The 19,592-nt window shown below is 31.9% G+C and overlaps 3 protein-coding genes across 5 annotated transcripts; 2 read left to right on the top strand and 1 right to left on the bottom strand.

Moving 5' to 3' along the window:
* Positions 1–225: 225 nt before the first annotated feature.
* LOC119689345 (putative cyclin-dependent serine/threonine-protein kinase DDB_G0272797/DDB_G0274007) lies at positions 226–6,942 on the top strand. 3 transcript variants are annotated; one of them, XM_038104162.1, is made up of 4 exons: positions 226–328; positions 719–810; positions 4,462–4,560; positions 5,072–6,942. In XM_038104162.1, exons 1-4 carry the CDS (start codon positions 311–313, stop codon positions 6,015–6,017), a joined length of 1,155 nt encoding a protein of 384 aa, XP_037960090.1. In that variant the 5' UTR covers positions 226–310; the 3' UTR covers positions 6,018–6,942. The 3 variants fall into 3 exon arrangements, with proteins under 3 accessions (XP_037960090.1, XP_037960092.1, XP_037960091.1); XM_038104163.1 differs by lacking the exon at positions 226–328 and adding an exon at positions 342–647; XM_038104164.1 differs by lacking the exon at positions 4,462–4,560 and having other exon boundaries at positions 227–328.
* Positions 6,943–12,790: 5,848 nt separating this feature from the next.
* On the top strand, positions 12,791–13,849 carry LOC119689499 (microtubule-associated protein RP/EB family member 3-like). The gene is made up of 2 exons (XM_038104332.1): positions 12,791–13,592; positions 13,651–13,849. The coding sequence occupies exon 1, from the start codon at positions 12,930–12,932 to the stop codon at positions 13,587–13,589; it is 660 nt and encodes a 219-aa protein (XP_037960260.1). The 5' UTR covers positions 12,791–12,929; the 3' UTR covers positions 13,590–13,592; positions 13,651–13,849.
* Positions 13,850–17,623: 3,774 nt separating this feature from the next.
* Positions 17,624–18,890, bottom strand: LOC119688227. Its single transcript, XM_038102907.1, has 2 exons — positions 18,178–18,890; positions 17,624–17,860 (listed from the first exon to the last, which is right to left on the bottom strand). Exons 1-2 carry the CDS (start codon positions 18,888–18,890, stop codon positions 17,755–17,757), a joined length of 819 nt encoding a protein of 272 aa, XP_037958835.1. The 3' UTR covers positions 17,624–17,754.
* Positions 18,891–19,592: the final 702 nt, after the last annotated feature.

Raw genomic sequence — 19,592 nt, 5'->3', positions numbered from 1 at the left:
TTTTAACATGTCAGCAGTTTAGCATTAGTTTAGCATAATGAATAAAAATAAAAAAGAGATTTCATATATATTTACAAAAAAATCAATAAATTCATTACGTTAACGTAATTATATTTCACCTACAGATGTCGCTTTAAGCATTTCTGACAGTATAATTTCTCTGGGTAATTATTCCGCACAAAAAATCCCACAAAATCCCAAACATCGGAAAAGTCAAATGTCAATTTCTCATTTTTTGTTTTTTGACAACTGTGCAAGTTTTTTGAGCAAATAGTTTACTATTAATATTAGTAAATTCAGTACGGACAGTATGAATTCAGCAACAAAAGTAAGTGAAAAAGTCTGACAAAGAAAATTTTGTATTTTTGGGATAAATAAATAATTGGCGTTTTTGCGCGAAAATTACGATTGTCATTGGCTTCCTGCAGAGCAGTCGCCGTTTCTCGCCGTTTCGTTTACGTTATATTGAAGTGAGGAGTGGGGAAAAATCCAACGCAAACCGCTTTCAGTGTTTTTTTATTATGAATTTTTTAAAAAGTAAACAAATACAGATTTAGACTGTTCACCGCCACAATATATAAATTACTGAAAAGTCTAGAAGTTCCAGAAGTCTATAATTCCAGAATAATATGGTAGCAAATATCAAAGTATTGTCATAAAGAAATATTCATATATAATCTTTAAATATAAGTAAAGATAAATAAATTTTCAATTTTAGGTTGGTGAAATTTTCACCGCTGCTGGACAAGCTTTCAGTCGGTTGGGAGATTTAACAATGCAGTTGCATCCAAACGCGGACGCACCAACTGGGTAAGAAAAATTATACGTTAAAATTCAAAATAATTCTAGTGGCATAACTACAGATTTGAAATACTATTAAAATTATTAATAGACTTTCAAACTACGTATTCGCTTAGTTTATATTAATAATAATATCATATTTTTATAGCCCAATCAATTAACAACCAATATAGTTTATGAGAAGACTTCTTATCAATCTATTTTAAATTCGTTTCTATCACAAAATTTTCATCATTCCAAGTCACGTGGAATATATTTATAATACGTGACTTTACGATTTTTTTTTGCTATTTCCGAGAAAAAACAGCTTTTTTTTAAATAAAAATAATTATAATTATTTTATCAAGGTATCATCCACATCTGTTTACTTAGCGAATGTAAAAAATAAACTAATTCTCGACATTTCAATGAGTCACAAATTAAACGGTGTTATATTTCCATAGAATTAATAATATTATGACATGTTCCAAGATTATATACAATTGTAAATTGATTTTATATTTAAGAAGTTAGTCTACCTACAAAAAGTTTTCAGTTTTCTCTACTCCGTGCCATGTATCTAAGCTCGTTGAACGATTTCGATGTTTCGGCGAATACTGTTCGCCTCCATGTTGTCTTTGAACGTTCTCCTCTTGATTTAATCGGGTTCCATTCTTATGATGAGCGAACTATACTGCGCGGGTATCCTTTCTTAGGGTATGACTGAGTCAACCATATTTTCTCTTTTTGATATTATTTAGTATATCAATTTGCTTGGTAATCTCCAAGCGTCTGGCATTAGTGATGATATGTGGCCAGAAAATATGTAAAATGCACCGTAAACATTGACTTAAAAATGATTGCATTTTGTTAACGGCGTTGTTTGTTATATGCCATGTGTCACAGGTATACAACAAGACAGTTTTTACACGAGCGTTGAACATTTCCACTTTAGTAGAGTTAGAGCGATGTTAGCGGCTTTCCAAACTCTAGCTAATGAGGCAAAGGCACGCTTTGCTTTTGAAGATGTTTAGATATTTCTAAGAGAGTGCCAGCCTCGCGGGTAAGCTTCTCAGGTACCCAAAATCGTCGACATCAATATCACAATCATAAACTTTAAAGGCAGATAAATTTTAACTGCAGACACGCATAGCTTATGATTTTGACGTATTAAATTTAAGATCAGCTTTCAAAGAGACGCTCATTAGTCAGGTAAGCATGCTTTGCATTTCACTGTGATTGGAAGAAAGTAATATAACATCATCGGCGTAAGTCAAGTGGTTTAGCGTTTCATATAATTTAAATTGTATACCTCGTTCGTTAAATTTAGCGTCGTTAAAGATTATATCTAGTGTCGTTATGAACATCAGTGGGGACAGAGCACAACCTTCTTTAAACTCTGATGTTATTGGGAAACACTCACTTAGTTGGCCCGCATATTAAACTTTATTTGTAGCATCTTTGATATGTAGCATCTTATTATGCCTATCAACTTGAGAGGAATCCTATATGCTTCCAGAGTCACCCAAATAGTATTCCTTTTAAGAGCATCAAAAGTTTTTTCATAATCAATGAAAGTCATATAGAGCGGAGCATTAAACTCAGCAGATTGTTCGATAATAATCCTCATGGTGTTAATGTGATCAATATACGAATGGTTACGGCGTAATCCAGCTTGTTTTTTTGATATTATTTCATCTAGGGTATCCATAATACGATTTAATATAATATTGTGCAGTATTTTGGTTATTTATGGTAGAATAGAAATACCTTTCCAATTTGAACATTTACGCGTCCATAGAATAGCTTCGGCATTCATTCTTGGAAACTATTTTATCGAGTAAATTTAGCTAGAAATTTAATTTATTTCCAATGCAAATTTAAATAAATTCTTTTTGTTAGGTACATTATATTACAAGAGATCAGGTTATTTTCACTCTAGGTATTAGTTTTTCTTCTATCAGTTATTTGAACAAAGTAGGGCGTGGTGACGTATTAAAAATGCATATTAATCGTTGTAGTAAGTCATGTTTGAACTTTCGCTTTATGTACTGATTCATCAGTCTTCCAAGCACAACCGAGTCTACGTCGTGGAGCTACTCGTTAAGTTCAAAGCAATACAGCTTTTTATTTTCTTAGAATATTCGTGTACCACCTTTCTAAAGAAGCCTGTGAAAACTTATTTTTTATTTTAATAAATACTAATATAACATCGAAGCGGAGCTTTGAATTTGGTAAACTTGAAAAATAAGACAATTTTAGTAATCAATTCTAAACCCATGATATCTCCAGGAATTGGCAATATTTTCTCTATTCAATTTAAGAAAAATTTGCACCCATATTCTATTATAGAATCGCTGTAAAGGAAATCAAATGAAATCAAGCATAGTCATATTAGTTCTAGAAATAAAAAAATCCTCACATACCAACGTAAAAGATTTTAGAACTATCAGCATTTTATCTTTCCTGTTAAGCATTTCAAAAAGGACTGGTAAAAATTAGTATATGACTCCTTAAATTTAAAGGTCGACCTACTTCATAGCCTGAATGATTCTCTGGTATTACGGGTATTGTAATTTGGTGGGAAGCGCTCAAAATGACAAATATAAAAAATAAGAATGGTGCATTATGTACTAACTGAATGATGCTGTAGTTTTAATACTGGATATTGTACCATTAACACTCGGGTGTCATCTGTATGCCTCGGTTATAGTTATGAGACTCTGTCCAATAAAAATTCATATCAGAATGTTAAATGCAACAGCTCCACGCTTTGGTTCCAGCTGTGATGACAAAGAAGAAGTGTAGACAGTAAGTATGCTTTTTGCTAACATTCTCTCAGAAAGAAAGTTCTAATGTAAATGCTGTTACAATAGGTCAGTTATTGGCTTAAGTATATATATTACTTAACTTATGTTCTTACTATATACGTTAAAAAATGTATATAATACAACCTTATTTGTGCTAGTTTCACTTCTGAATAGGTTTGATGTTACTTAGTTCGCTTTGACAGTCGCTCGCTTCAATGAAATGGATGAATGTATGCACACAAGTAACCACAGATTCTAAAGAAGTGGTTAAAAAAAATCTATGGTAACATAACCATTGATTTAACCAAAAGTGAAAATTCGGCCCATAGCCTATTTATTTATATATACTTGATAACAATGATTATTATTGACATTACTAATAAATACAATGAAAATGGTAACTGAATGCAAATAGGTAATAGGTAACCGCAGATTCTAAACAAGTGGTTAAGAAATAACCATTGATTTGATGAAGATTGAAAAACTGACCCCGTAGTTTACTTATTTATGTATGTCGTTGTATTTATGTGTGTCCGGGTATTGTCATTGTACAATATGCTGAGGGCGTGGATTTGTAATCATGATTTGGTTATGAGGGCAAGACAGTGACAAAGCTCCAGTTTGGTTGAGAAAATAGAGGTTTGAGCACAATAAATAAATATACAGATTTTGCCTTCAGTTAATACCTCAGTTAAAATATTGAATCGTTAAGAATAATAACAGTTGGTGTTAATAAATACTATCTTGGACTATGCTTTCTGCCATAAACAATTAAAAGTTAATAAGATATATCTTTTTTTTTTCTAATTTTTGTACTCTCGCTATGACTCTTCTAACAATACTGCAAATATACGTAACGAAATAAATACAGCAAATGGACTGATGAAGAAATTGATATGTTGCATGCGTCAATAATGCGATTTTCTGATGATCTTAATAAAATAAGTTTGTGCATAAAAAATCGTACAGTGTAAGTGTCCAATTAATATGAGAAATTAAGTTTGAAGTGCCCTTTTGCAATATCTTTTATAAAGCGGGTATTACACATCATTCTTGGTGCGATGTCTTGGAGCGACGTCGCTTGCTATTACACATCGTTCACTGCCGACATTTTGAACCCTCTTCAGCAAATACTACTACAAAAAATAGTATTATGCGCGCATTGAAATGATGTTTTCGCATTCATGGCTTAAAACATAATGAAATTTACATTGAAGCCGACAAAAATCCGTTTGTATACGAAAAAAAACGAGCAAGACAGACGAAAAATCAATATATTTCGATTTCTATCGCTGCGCTTGTAATTCCTGTAAATTTTGCTATTACACATGAGACTTGGCATAAATTTTGTATTTTAACGCGCCAAGTAAACCACCAGGAATCATGTGTAATACCCGCTTAAGCAAAGGTTATAGCGAGAGGACAAAACATATCAATATCTTTAAAACAAACAATACATTTACTTTTATTATTTATTTCAGTTCACAAATACGACAAGCCTTAAAAAAGAAGGCGTTTGAAGACGCTGGTATACCAGCAAAACAGGTGCCATCCCAGCAATTACAGCATGTACAACAAACAATACAACATGTTCAACATCATCAACCGCAAAGCATTAAGCAGCAATTAAATGCAATACAACAGCAACAACAATTGCAACAACAGCAGCAGCAGCAACAACAACAACACCAACACCACCAACAAAATCAGCATCATCATCATCAACACCAACAGAACTCCACACAAGTAACTCAACATCCACAACCCACTGTCCAAATTCAGCAGCACATAATACCTGTTCAACAATTGCAGCAGCATTCATCGACAACATCCCTACAAACGACACCCAAACAAATCATAATACAAGCTGCAACGAATTCCAATTCCACTTCTCACCAAACTCAACCTCAGATTGTTCACTTGCAACCGCAGCAATTGCAGCAAATCATACACACTCAACCCCAAACGACAACACTGACTTTGGCACAATTTCAGCAAATGCAACAACAGAAACAATTGTTAGCCGCTGCAGCAGCAGCAAATGCCTCCAATGCAACGGGGGCAATAACTGGCACTGCATCGACTACCTCATCGCATATTGCAACAATCGGCAATAATGTTATCATTCAGGCACATCAGGCTCCGATGCCGACGTCTACACAACATTCAACAGCTCATCATCAAAGTCTTGTTGTTGGTAGTACTAAGGTTGTGCCGTCTACCTCAGCTGCAGCAGCTGCAGCGCACGCAGCTGTACAAGCTGCTGTTCTACAAACTGCAAATTCAACACACCGCGCCACTACTTCCACACCTGATGTTATGATGACATTGAACCGCATCAATACGCAAGAATCCGAAGTGGATGTTGAGTGTTTACCAGAGGATGTCGTCAAGTTGGATTTATTGGGCGAAGAGGTGACTGGATGAAATCTAGTACATTCCATTGTATCGACATCAGATCACACCGTAGTTAATGAGCACGAAACCGGGAATGGCAATGAAACGGTCGAAGACGATGATTTTTATTTTTTCAATTCAAAAACCTAAAAAAAAATGAACACTTAGTTTCTTAGTTATGTTAATCAATGGAACTGTAATTCACTACTACATAATCGACATTATTATGTATTAATTTAAGAATTTAAGAATTTAAGTTCTTCATGGGCTCGGCAACAATAACAACTACAAAACACACACAAACACTTCCCTAAGGTTAGTTCCCAATGAATAAAGAAAAATTAATAATAAATAATGCATGCAACAAATTAAAATTAGCTTCTATTTTAACCGGTCCACTTGCTGTCTGAAGAGATAATAGCGCTGCGTGCGTTGCTTGCGGGATTTACAAACACTCTTGGTCATGTCCTTTATTTGAGTGAAAGCAATTAAAGATAGCATTCTGCACAGAAGCACTGCATTTGAGTGCCTTTCTTACTCAGCGTCTAGACTGGCTAGAATTTGGCAAGATTTTTACCTTCAAAAGAGAATATATATTACAAGAACTGTCTTAATGCTAGTGAAAAAAAATGAAGGTGTATGCAAAAATCTCTTGCCAAAAAACAAGCCACCAGTGTAGATGCAGAGTTAATGAAATTATGGTAACATTTTGCTTCGGTCACTCTCATTTCTTGTGCCTTCAGAATATGTTTTAATGTTTCTTTACGATTCGATTTTCAAATTACTGTGTATTTCACTCTTAAATCGCTGTGTATTTTATTTTCGTAAATCACACGCTCGCACTCCCGATGTTATCCATTTCAGCAGTTAGTAAAATAATCAAAACATAAGATAATCTAAGAAGCAGTTTTATTAACTGAAAAATTAAAGATTTGATTGTAATTATAATAATCAGGGATCAAAAAAAACAGTTATTTTAAAAATGTTTAAAAAAAGAAAAACAACAACAAAAAGTTGTCTAAACTCATATTTAAGTATATAATTATCATTCTAACAACTTTTATCTTTAATATTATGCATGCTTTATATATATGAGTGGGTTTTAAAATAAAACTCAAAAAATACTAATTAAATTTGCTTTATATTATATTTATCAAAAATAACTCTTACATTCTGCTTTTGCCTTATAAATATAAAAATCAAAAATAACTCCTATTTTTGAAAATAAAATATTACTCACACGGCGTGTCTTTAATACATTTTATATGAGATTACAAAAACAACTACCTTGTATGAAAAATGCATTTTATATTTTTGTTTTTAAAAATATTTTTCACTCCAGTGTGAGTTGTTATATTTTATTTTGAAAAATAAGAGTTATTTTTGATTTTTATATTTATAAGACAAAAATAACAATAATTTGTGCATTTTAAAATAAAAAGCAGAATGTAAGTGTTATTTCTGCATGAAAAAATAAAAAGCACAAGATAATAATTATTTTTGATGAGTATAATATAAGGAAATTTAATTATTATTTTTTAACTTTTATTTTAAAATGCAAATAATAACAGTTATAAGTTGATTTTTATTTTTTTAATGATAACTGATGATAACTGTTACGGTTCCTGATAATAACAAGGACTTGCAATCCGAACTTTGTTTTTGTTCCGGTTCAATTAAAAAAAAATATATGTTGGTTCAGTTCTATGTTTGTCTTCGGTATAATATCGGTTTTTGTTCTTAATTTTTGGTTTGCAAAAATTAACCTTTTTATTTTATTTGAATTTTCGTAACTATCTTAATAAGATGGTTATATTGGATTCACACTAGAGTTTTGTTTATAATCTTAACATAGCTGTCAAAAATTGACAGCTAAGATTACATGCAAAACTCTCGTGTGAACGCATAAAACAATCTTAAGATGGTTACGAAAACTCAAAAAAAATAAAAAAAAATTAATTATTATTAATTATTATTTTTTGAAAGAGATCTTAGAGATTTATTAAATTAAATTTATATATTATTTTGCAAAGTTCGCATTTATTGAAAATTCAAATAAATAAGTTTGTTGCTCTTTTGGTGAAAAGCTGAAAAGGGTGGAGTGAGTTGTTCTTTTGTTGTAGACAAGAATGCAGTGGCGTAACTACAGGGGAGCAACTGGAAGCAACGCTTTCGGGCCCCCGAATTTAGGGGGCCCCACCATAAATTTTTGTATTCATTGTATTTATTTTTAATAAATTCTCAAAAGTGGGACGAAACGTTTTTTGTTGGAATAACTTCATATTGCATTTTATAAAAGATACGTAAATTTTAAATTTAAAGTACATAATATGTATGTACTTCAAATAAAATATTAAACCTATTTATGAAATAAAATAGTTTTTCTAAGATAAATATGTGTCTTGATCGAGAGACTTATATGAAAGCTATATCTAGACTTAAACCCATTTAAAAATAATTTTGTACGTTGTCTTTTGCAAATATCAGTACTGTATACACCAAATTCCATTTGAATACCTTTATTAAAAACGAAGAAATCTCATATCCGATTGTTAAGTTTATATCACAGCTACAAGAAATAGACGTCAAATTTCAATCAAATCAAATGGTGAACAGGGTCGGCTCCCGAAAAGTATGTGTGTAAAGTTTCATTCGAAGAGTTCAAAAGCTGAGAGAGTAGTTTGAACTGAAAAAGTATATATATATTGTACTGATATATATTTAATGGTATTTCCGACGTTTCCTTTAATGCGTTACGAAAATCTTGACAAACCTTATATATCCTTTTCACATTTTTTTGTGTAAAGAGTATAAAAAGAGGGGCCCCTTAGTATGTTGGTAGGGGCCCCTTAGTTAGAATTTGCTTACAGGCCTAAAAAATGTAGTTACGCCACTGCAAGAATGCTTATAATAAATATTCTAAATGTAAATAAAGTCTATATGTTTTAATGGATTCTTCGCAAAGCCCTGTTCTGAAGGTAATATATGTTTATAAAGTGATTGTAAGTAATTTTTTAGTTATGGATTATGCATTCTATTTTTAAACCTGAATTTTAATCACATAGAATTGTGGTGCTTAAATCATTATATAAGTTATTTAATTATTTATATTAAGAAAATTGCACTTATTGTTTTAACGAACAATTTAAATATTGTATAGCTAACATTTTAAAATATAGTGTAAGCTTCCTAAAGCGATGCGAGTGTGGAACTCTGTACAAATGAAAAAAATGTAAAATTTAATTGAATAAAACTTTAAATGTAATTCTATCGGTAATTTCTTATTATTGTTATTAAATTTTTATTTGTATTAGTATTTGTATTTATAACTTTGTTTATTTAGATTTATAAATTGATTATTGTTCTTACTTGTTATATTGCTGATCTAATTGTATTTGAAACAAATGTCTAATCCTGTAAGGCGCGACTTTTTTGATATATCATTTGGACGAAACTATAAACACCACAATGAATGTCGCCGATGGGACTATAATAAAAATAAAATCTTTTTGGACAAATCTTATCTTACTCTTATTATCAAAAGTGTATCAAAAGTGTAACATTTAGATAATTGTTGCATAAGTGCAATTTGTACAATAATATCGAACAATCGACTAAATTATATTCGTTCCCTACAGTAGCTGACCCGATCCCGAAATTGTAGCCCAACTACAAATGCTCTTTGAGTATATATTTACTTGCCTGCCATAGAGGTGTGCATTCTAAAGGCAATATCACGATGTCTTTCACCCTCCCTATGCGATGCATTTGTCGATCCCATTTCAATAATACGTCGGTACCTGTTGTAATGGAGTTAACATCAATGTGGTTGAGTATAACTGTGCGCAAACAACCCTCCATATAGATGCTGGCTCCTTTTTAAGTACATGGTTGCACAGCAATAAAGTTTTCAACAGGTCTCCGTCTTTTATTTCTATTAGAAAAAAAAATACTTCAAAACAGTGTCCTAGCCTAATTGAGGATAGGGTATAACTACTTGCTAAATAATCACATCAATGTATGTTTTAATTGTAGATTTATTTCTCATGAGTTCGCCCATCTATCTTATGTGCCAATAAGAACATTAATTTGAGCTTTATTGATTCTTGGTTATTACAATTAGTAAGTGACCAGGTTTGTTTGTTTATCCCAGGCTGGTTTTAAGTAAGACCTACCTATCCCATCGTTCATACCTTTTATACCGTTCATACTTTTTATTTTGCTATATAGATCAATATGGGTTGGAACAATAGCAACAATTGTAATTCAATTGAACAGAATAAAACTGCAAGGGACTGGAGTTCAATCCTGCGCAGTTGAGCAGAGTAGGTGGAAAGCATCGAAAGCAACAACGTGAAACTTAAATCCATTAGAAGACCTCTTAGGAATGAGTGGAGAAGATTTCTGCAGCAATGTGGAAACTTCATTTCAGTAATCAAGGGAGAGAAATATGAGCAGAGGAGTTTAATATCTAGCGGACTAGACCTATTAGGAATGAGTGAGGAAGATTTCTACAGCAATGTGGAAACTTCATTTCAGTGATCAAGGGAGAGAGATATGAGCAGAGGGGCTTAATATTTAGCGGACTAGTTTTATCTAAGCCAGAAAGCATGAGCGTATGGTAGAGAAATTAAGGTTTAATCATCAAAATATTGAGTGAATTAGTAGTAAATTTCATATGAAATGTTATCACCAAGAAAATGTAGTATATAGTACATATACAGCCTCCTAAAATCTTATTGATACTGCAATATTTCAAATTTAATATTAGGAAGATATGATTAATCAAAATGTATATTTTCTTTAGAACAGTTCAATTTATCTGAACCAGAGAGCATGGACTAGTAAAACAAGCAGTAGAGACATGAGAAGTGATAAGACAAGATTAACATATAGTGACCGTCTGTCAGTGTGTTGGCTGGTCATGAAATTAGTTTTAAAAAATTACCAAATAAATATATTCCCAAGTCTAAGGTTGTTCCTAAAACATGAGCAGTTCTACTATATTTCAAGAATATTTATAAGAGATTTCAAAACGTCTGAAAAAACTATATAATAAAGTTTATTTTAATATACCTATGCACATGTACATGTTTATCAGTAAACATAGAATATTCATATACATATATATGTATTATTTTAAAATCAGTGGAAGTTACAAATGAAGTAACTATGTACTTTATACTATAACACTAAGTTCAGTATAATTGGTCTCGTCATAATAATTTTTGTTTTTTTATATGAAAACAGATAATCGATATCTGTGTTTTAATGGATATTATATATACATTGCTCTTGAGGAAAAGATGTGTGCACATTAGCGATTATACTGAAATGACAGTCTGAACCTAATACTTAAGAAGCCCAGACAGAAAAGATTTTGAAGATTTATAGAAATTTTCTTGTAGTATTCTTACTTCAACCATTTTTATGGATATTTTGCATAACAATTGTACTAAAGCTGGAGATCCTAGGTCGGTCAAAGATCGCTTAAGAATTTTGAGTTCACTTTCACATACGATTTTTTTTCAATAATATATAATTTTTTGAAAAAAGAAAAAGAATATGCATTTCTCTTAATCGCAGATTTATTTAGAGTAAATCAAAAAGTATGAATTTTTATTTTATTAATATTTTTTATACCCGTTTGCAGAGTTTCTATTTCTGATAGAAAATAGAAGATTCTCAAAGTAGAAAAAATTGACTACGTTGAGTCAAATTTTTTCGATGACCATAAAGCTTTAGAGAGAAATTGTGAAAGTATTATAAAAGCTAATGGTTATATTATGCAGATAGTCAAATGATGAAGGGTTACGGCATTTATACGTTCTGTTAGGTCATGATCATTAAGTCACAAAACTAATTGGTAACAAAACTTTAGAAAAATGTGCTAACATATAAGTCAAATACGGCTTTGGGCCAGTTAGTTAAGGTGCGTTGACTATGAGCTTCGACTTTGGCAGGGCCACGAGTTCGATTCCTGGTACTTGCAGTTTCAAAAAATTATTTACGAATAATTAAATATAAGAATTATTTCCAAGACCACTGATGATGGGTATTTGGTATTTGACAATACTTGAAACAGCTGTATGGTCAGCCAAAAATTTAATTAATTAAAATAATATAAAATGAATTTTTGTTGTTATAGTTCACTACTGTTCGAAAAAACCTCTTTATTTGGTGTAACCATAACTGTCTACATAACATGAACCCAGAGCTCTATGCTTACATATTCACACAAAAATAATTACCTTTTCAATTTGGGCAAAAATTAAAAGCACTAAAGTGGTACTAAAGTACGAAATAGACAATTGTGATTTGGCCCACGACATAACATGACTTAATGGTCATGAATCATGACCTAAAAGGAGCATAAAAGTGCAGCAACCATTTGACAATTTACTGTCTATAATTGTATGACATCGTGCTTATGAACTTTTCTAAGGACCTGTGCGAGTTAGGCTAAGTTGTGTTCTAAATGAGGGAAATTCTAGGTTGTGCCGATAATGTAGTGATGTGTCGATACGTGTTGATAAATGGCTAAATGTGTGCAGTGCAAAGAATTCCAAAAAATTCTTATTTGGATTAGAATCAACTTAGCCTAACTCGCACACGTCACAAATTACCATAAAACTGTCAAATATATCAATTGTTAAACATTGACAACTCTGAATGTACTTGTGTCAATAAATAATATTTGCTATATTCAAAAAAATTTTATTTTCATCACATTATCATTTCTTTTTTAAAAATCTATATAGTAATATGATATGTAAAATTTTTTGAAATAAGTTATAGATTTATATTTGTTACGTAAAAATTAAATGTAAACTTTGGATCCGCAGATTTTGGCCATCAAAAATTTCAGTTTTTCTTTTAGCTTTTTTAAGTACTTTTTCATATAGTTCGGTAAACTTCAAACTTTTTGTCTGTTTGTAGAAAATGGCCAAATTTTCTCTATTTCCCCTCGCACCAACCGCAGCTAATCTGTCTAATGAATATTTAACCTGGATAAATGGTAAGGTTGACGCGAAAGTTAACAATGTTGAGGATTTGTGTACAGGAGCAGTTTTCTGTCAACTTCTACATCGTTTACACCCGTCATCCATCAACTTGAGAAAAGTGATATTCTACACAAATCAAGAGTGTGATTTCATGAGCAATTATTTGTTACTACAACAGTCTCTCAACAGCTTAAAGGTCAATAAATCCATTAACATAACGAGAGTTATACGTTATCAGTTCATGCCAAATCTAAAAATGCTGATTTGGTTCAGAAAGTACTACGATAGCAATTACCAGCGGAGGACAGGATTACCGTACAATCCGAAAACGGAAAGATTCCATAAAACCATTGGCTATCGCACTCCAATTGACAAACTACAGATAGTAATTGCTAATTTTGATCGCATTCGTACCAATCGATTGATAACGACAGTCGAAAAAAACAAGTTCACTCAAAAATTGAAACAAATCAAGGAACTTTGTAAGGGTTATGAGAATGATGAGTTTGCCATTAAGGTTATGCAGGTCATCAAAGCAAAGAAGGGCAAAGCAACTCCTAAGGAGGACGCAAAAAAATCATCAAAAAAAACGGAGTAAAATGTATGAAAAATATTAAATTTATTTAAAATAAAATATATATACTCTTGTATTTGTTTAGCATGGTGTGACGTGTGAATGAAGGATGGCGCTTTGACGTGTGTTCATTTTAGTGTACAATCAAATTGCGTACACCATGAGGGAAGCTACGAGGAATGCAAGAAGATGAGGCTGGAAGAAACCGAAACCCGAAACTAATCATTGATAATGCTAACCAATATCAGATCCAATAAATTCCACAATATATATATATACCTATTTTTATTTTCATAGAAATATATCTGTTTTAGATACAATTTAAAGTTTAAGGTACATATTTTGAAGATTTCAGTCGTGTCTAAAGCATCTAACATAGTTCTATCAACTGTTTATAAATTTTTCTTGCAATATCTATCATGTCTCAATTATAACAGTTTTTGAACTATATCCATACAATCATATTTCATATTCATTATATTTATATTCTCTTGTATATTTAGAAGTCCCACAGTGCTTACGACTATACGTTTTATATTCACATATATAAGCTCTATATGCGTTGCACAATTACGCAAACAACTGGTAACAAGGTATCATCTGGTGCGCCTACTAATTCTTAATATGCGACTTTAAAGCTGATATCTGAGATATGTAGACATGTAATGTAATCTGGAAAGTTGTTCAGAAAAACAGATTTTATAAAAATGGAATCATAAATCGGAATCCCGGAATGTCGAAATGCTACCAAAATCGTAATATCTAGTCTATTATGTATTTAATAATAGGAATAAATTAAAACATTAGAACTGTTTATGTGAGGTTTGCACTACAAAAAACTGTTCCATCTGGCGGTAATAGCCTGTGACCAATTTCCAAATTTTTGATACGCAATAATTTAAGAAATTTCAATGCAGATAGTACATTTTGACCCTTTCCAAGCCTTTTTCGCATATCAATGTATTTCATATATTTGATTGAACCAAAACAGGAAAATAGATGTATACTCTTTTAAAACGATTTCAATTTTTCGCGAATTTCTATTTGGCAACGAATAGAACTATGTTTGTGTAAATCTTAAATTTGGAGATAACCAGCTATGAAACCGAAAATTTTGGCATGAAAATCACTAACAACTAGCAGATATTCCTTTTGGCATATTTCCATACGACAAGTAAGCTGTATCGATATATTAATGTTCTTTAAGAATATTCTACTCAAATCCATTGTCATATCGGTGTGATCAGGAAAACGAAATATTACTATCCAGAAGCCGTAGTCAATGGCTTAAAGTGATAGCTTGAGTAAGAAATTGATATTTAAAATATATATATATATATATACTTGTTTTTGATCACCTATAGGGCTTGAGTCACTGAGTACATTAATTTATTTCAATATATTGGATGTTATAACGCTTTATACGTGGTATTATTATTGTAACGCAACGTTATGCCAGATTTTTAATAAATTGGACCTGTTTTAAATAAATAACCAATAGCAAACAGTTGGAAACCCGCAGGAGAAAGAAACAATAATACATTTTCATTGTGAATACCCGGCTTTAGCGTCCAGAAGATATAAGTTCTTAGGAAAATACTTACGTGATAGTTTATCAGACTACTCAACGATGAAGATGAAAGGCCTATTAAATTACCTAAATTCGGCGGGATGGATTTAGTCTCTACTCTTCTATATTAGGGTTCTTGCGAGGAATGTGGTAGCAAAACGGCGAAAAATCGCTAATTGAGGTAGTTATCTAGGTTGAAGTTATCTAACGGCCTGCTACTGCAACCAACCAGGTGATTTACTTATGAAGTTTTTTTTGTGGGACAATAAAATATTTCAAAGCAGATATTGATATACAGATGTCAGTATGGCAACCGAACTTTTGGTTTAGAATTGTACTAAGCTTTTGCAAATGAAGTGAAAACCAGAGGACGGTGAATTATTATTAAGCTTAAGGTTTGAGATGCGACTAAATATTTGTGTACAGTTTGCCACAAAATACCATTTTGCTAATATAACGTCAGATGTCCCAGTAACCACTAGATGACATTTACATTTAGGTTCTGAACACAGCTAAAAATGCACCCTGGCGCCATACACGATCCAGCTTATAAAAAATAACTGCAGAGAGCGCTTGAATAAGTAAAAGGATTATGGAAATGGGTTTGTGCATTTACTAGACAGTACAAAATAAGGTTTATATGAATTGAAACATAGATGCCCCTCCGACAGCGTGGTTTGGAAAATAACTAAAATTTACAACACAAAGTTAGAGAGATTTTGAAGCTGACGGTAAAACGACGGTATTAGCATATTACGCTCTCCAGCGGAAGTTTAAAGACCGTATTATAGAGACATTTGACGAATTTCTTTAAATGAAGAGTTGGAGCTTGTGGGACCTGGTGCAGGAGTTTTCAGTTAAGAAGTAGCTGAGAGAATCGTTGTAAATTGAATGTTTTATAATGATTAAGATCATGTTTTTCCTTTTGATTTGCTATTTTGATTTGATTATCCTTTTAAAATTTTAACTTACACACTTATAGTTGGTTATTGTTGGATGAAATCACTTCCATTCTTCTTAGTCTTTAGCGGTTATAATCATTTTATATCATCAATTTTTGTTGGTCCTTGAAATGAAAATGGTTTCTATATAGTTGTGAATTGTTTTTTGATTGTTTAGACTGGAATTAACTGTGGCTAACGTAAAAACAAATTATGTTAGATTTGGCTTAAAATTGTCACTTTCTTTCAATTTAAAATTCATCATTTTTTGAACTCATAGAACTAGCAATCCCCAACCTACCAGTATAGCCCAGTCGGTAACGCTGATTCGTAGCAACGTAGCCCAGTCGGTAACGTTGATTCTTAACCTGCTAGCGTAGTCCAGTCGGTTACGTTGATTCTTAGCAACGTAGCCCAGTCGGTAACTTTGATCCCCAAACTACCAGCGTAGCCCAGTCGGTAACGTTGGATACCCTTTCGAATATACTAATCGTTTTCCTATTTCAGGAATTATATTATTTATAATATTATTGTAGTTAATTTTCGTAGTTAATAAGTATTAAAACTATATACCTTAAAAATATATATTGTAAAGATAAAGAAATTAAACTAAAAAATAATAAAGAAAATAAATCAAAAATAATACGTGGTTAAAAATTATATTACGAGAAGATTCAGGATTACAAAGAAATATTCTTCTAACAACCCTAGAGCATCGTAAGCTATCCCTATCCCAACTATTAACGGCCGTAAATAGGTTCATTATAACTTGATTTATTTTGATAAATAGGTTTTAATTCTATTGATTTATTTTTAACGATTAATTAAGGGTATGCAATATATGTGGAACAGTTGTTCTGTGATTTCTACCGATATTTAATTAAGCATATAATATTTGATTCTAAGCAAAAGTAGTTCATTTTTATATATGGATAAGATAAATATTTCATACTAGATTGTAAATATCACAATGCGAAAGTTAATATTAAAAAAATTTACTTAAGATGATGGATTATGTTTCGTATGAATGTGTGCTTATTAAAAGATATTACTTACCATACATATATAGATATAGAAGAGATTTTCCTGTTCTTCTTGAGGTATGCTTTTCTATTTAAAAATAACTCCTTTTATTTACTCTCATCACTCAGTAAATACTCATTGAATTGAATTTGCTGTAAGACTTCAGTTTCATTTCGTTGCAATGGATTAAGGTCAGGTTTTAAACACTCTGTTTATTTAGGTTTTAAAATTTTTTATTATTTAATATAAAAATCATTCCAAAATTATTTAGATGATGTTCTGTTGCTTTTGCAATTTCTGGATTGTTAGTCCCGAATTTCTCTGTACTTTACCGAACCTCACCGAAAACAACTATTTATATTTATTTGAAGGGCAAAAAAGTGAATAATAACTAATGCATTTTTATTAAATTGTTTTTAAAAATTTTTTATAAGCCTTTAACAATTATGAATCTTAAGTGTAGTCGATTATTAATTAGATACGTAAATATTAGTATATTATAGAGAGTATAGTTCTTTGGTTTATTAGCTGTTTTAATTTTCTTGATTTTAAACAAAAATAAATTTAAAATATACATATATAAGGGACTTTCTTTACAATAAGTAAATTGCAAGCGTTCGGCCGTAATGCCGCGCGAATGTATGTAGATATATAACTAATGGTACTCATAATAATAACGGTATGGATCCACTGATGCGCTAGCAGCAGCTGCTGGAACAGAACTGGCCTTATTCATAGGACGTATAACATAGGTGCTGCGTCTAAAAATAATATAATAAAATTTTTATAAGAACAGAGAAAACTAAAACATATTTATAATTATATTTAAAGTTGTAATTATTATATATTTATTATTATAAAATAAGCAGGTATTATATTATTACTATTTACTATTTCGATGAAACATAATAGTGGATATACTATACGATTCTTCATACCTAAGATTTCACATAGTTTCAAGAATTGAACTTTTGTATTAAAATTTTGTTATTCCTTTTTTTTTGCTTTTATAAAATTGGAAATAATTGGAAATAAATTTCAAACTAAACAGTGGAGGAACCGCTGGTATTGCTCTTACCTGTTGTGGTCTCCAGCATGCACCTGAAAACTGGTCTCCTCGTGGTGATCATGCGAAAATAGTTTTTTGAGAGCTATAATGCCGGCAATTGTGAGTGCCACTTTACTGATGACTAATGCTTTACCAGCAATAGCGGCAAGTGCTTTTAATCCGATTGGTCCAGCAATACCCATGGCGGTAAGTAGAGCAGCTATGACATACTTAACATGCCCACCTCCTTTCTTACCCTTTTTTCCTTTTTCTTGACGTCCCACGCTCATGTCAATCTTGAGCGCATGGGTACGCACAAGCTTATCAGCTTGAGTGAGTAGTGCGCGATCTAGTGACTGTAAACGTTGGAAAGTACGACCGTCAGCGATAGCATCGATGATGCTCTGTGTCTCCGTGTGATTCTGACGTTCCAATACAAGCCCATCCACAATTTTAATAGTGTCCTGTTCGAGTGCACGTGAAAGTGCCTGCAATGCCTTTTGCTTTAGGCAAGCAATAAAATCGGTTTTATCCAAGCAATCGTCATAAACACGACGTACAATCGTTAGTTCGGGGCCCAGCCAACCGGACGTATGTGTACTAGCCGTGCTAGTTGTACTGGTGGTTGTTGCGGTGTTTGTTCTAAACCTTTGTTGTTGATGGTCAGCATTTGTTGTTGCAAAGCATAAAAGGATTGTAAAAATCTTAAATAACTTTAGTAGAAATGCTTTTTGATACTCCATATCGTCTGTGTTCGGCTGGAAACTTGACCGCGCGTTTTGAATTTTTTTTTTTTCGTAACTTTTGTACAAAAGCAACAATAGGTTTTGTATTTGAGATTTGATTTAATATCTTTTCTATTTTAAACTTAAATTTTTTCTTTTTTCAAAAATTAAACACAATTAAACACAAAACCGTTTGGATTTTTAGTTAAGTCTGGCTTTATAAAGCACCGAGCTGAATCTGTTAGCACCTGTATGGATTCTAAATGCAACTGTAGCGAAATCTCGACTAATTTCTTGCTTTTATAAATTGCGTCTGCGCCTGCATAGAATCACTCGTTTGGAAAATATTGGCGTGCTTCACAAGCAGAGAAATGCATTGTGAGGAATCTTCAGACTATCGACTGCCAGCAATCTATATTTCTACGCCGTCTCTTGTTGTTGGTATTACTGGCATTACTGGCATTGTTGTTGGCTACTGAGTGTTAGGTGCGCAAAACCGATGTTTGAAGCATCTTCATTGATCATGGACGATTAATTAACGTTACGTCGCACTCCACTGCTAAGTGCAATTTATGAATTTCGCATTCGTTATACTCGTATTATGTTTAATACTTTATTTCATTTTAGTTTTAATTATCAAATTTATTTTCTGTTTTATAGATAAAATTATGCTGCTGACATGTTTTTGTTATTAATCGGTGCAGCTACTTTTCTTTGCAG

This window comes from Teleopsis dalmanni, chromosome X, assembly GCF_002237135.1.
Source record: "Teleopsis dalmanni isolate 2A chromosome X, ASM223713v2, whole genome shotgun sequence".
NCBI lineage: Eukaryota > Metazoa > Arthropoda > Insecta > Diptera > Diopsidae > Teleopsis > Teleopsis dalmanni.
The sequence above is the reverse complement of the archived record's forward strand: the minus strand, read 5'-3'. Positions and strand labels throughout refer to the sequence as shown.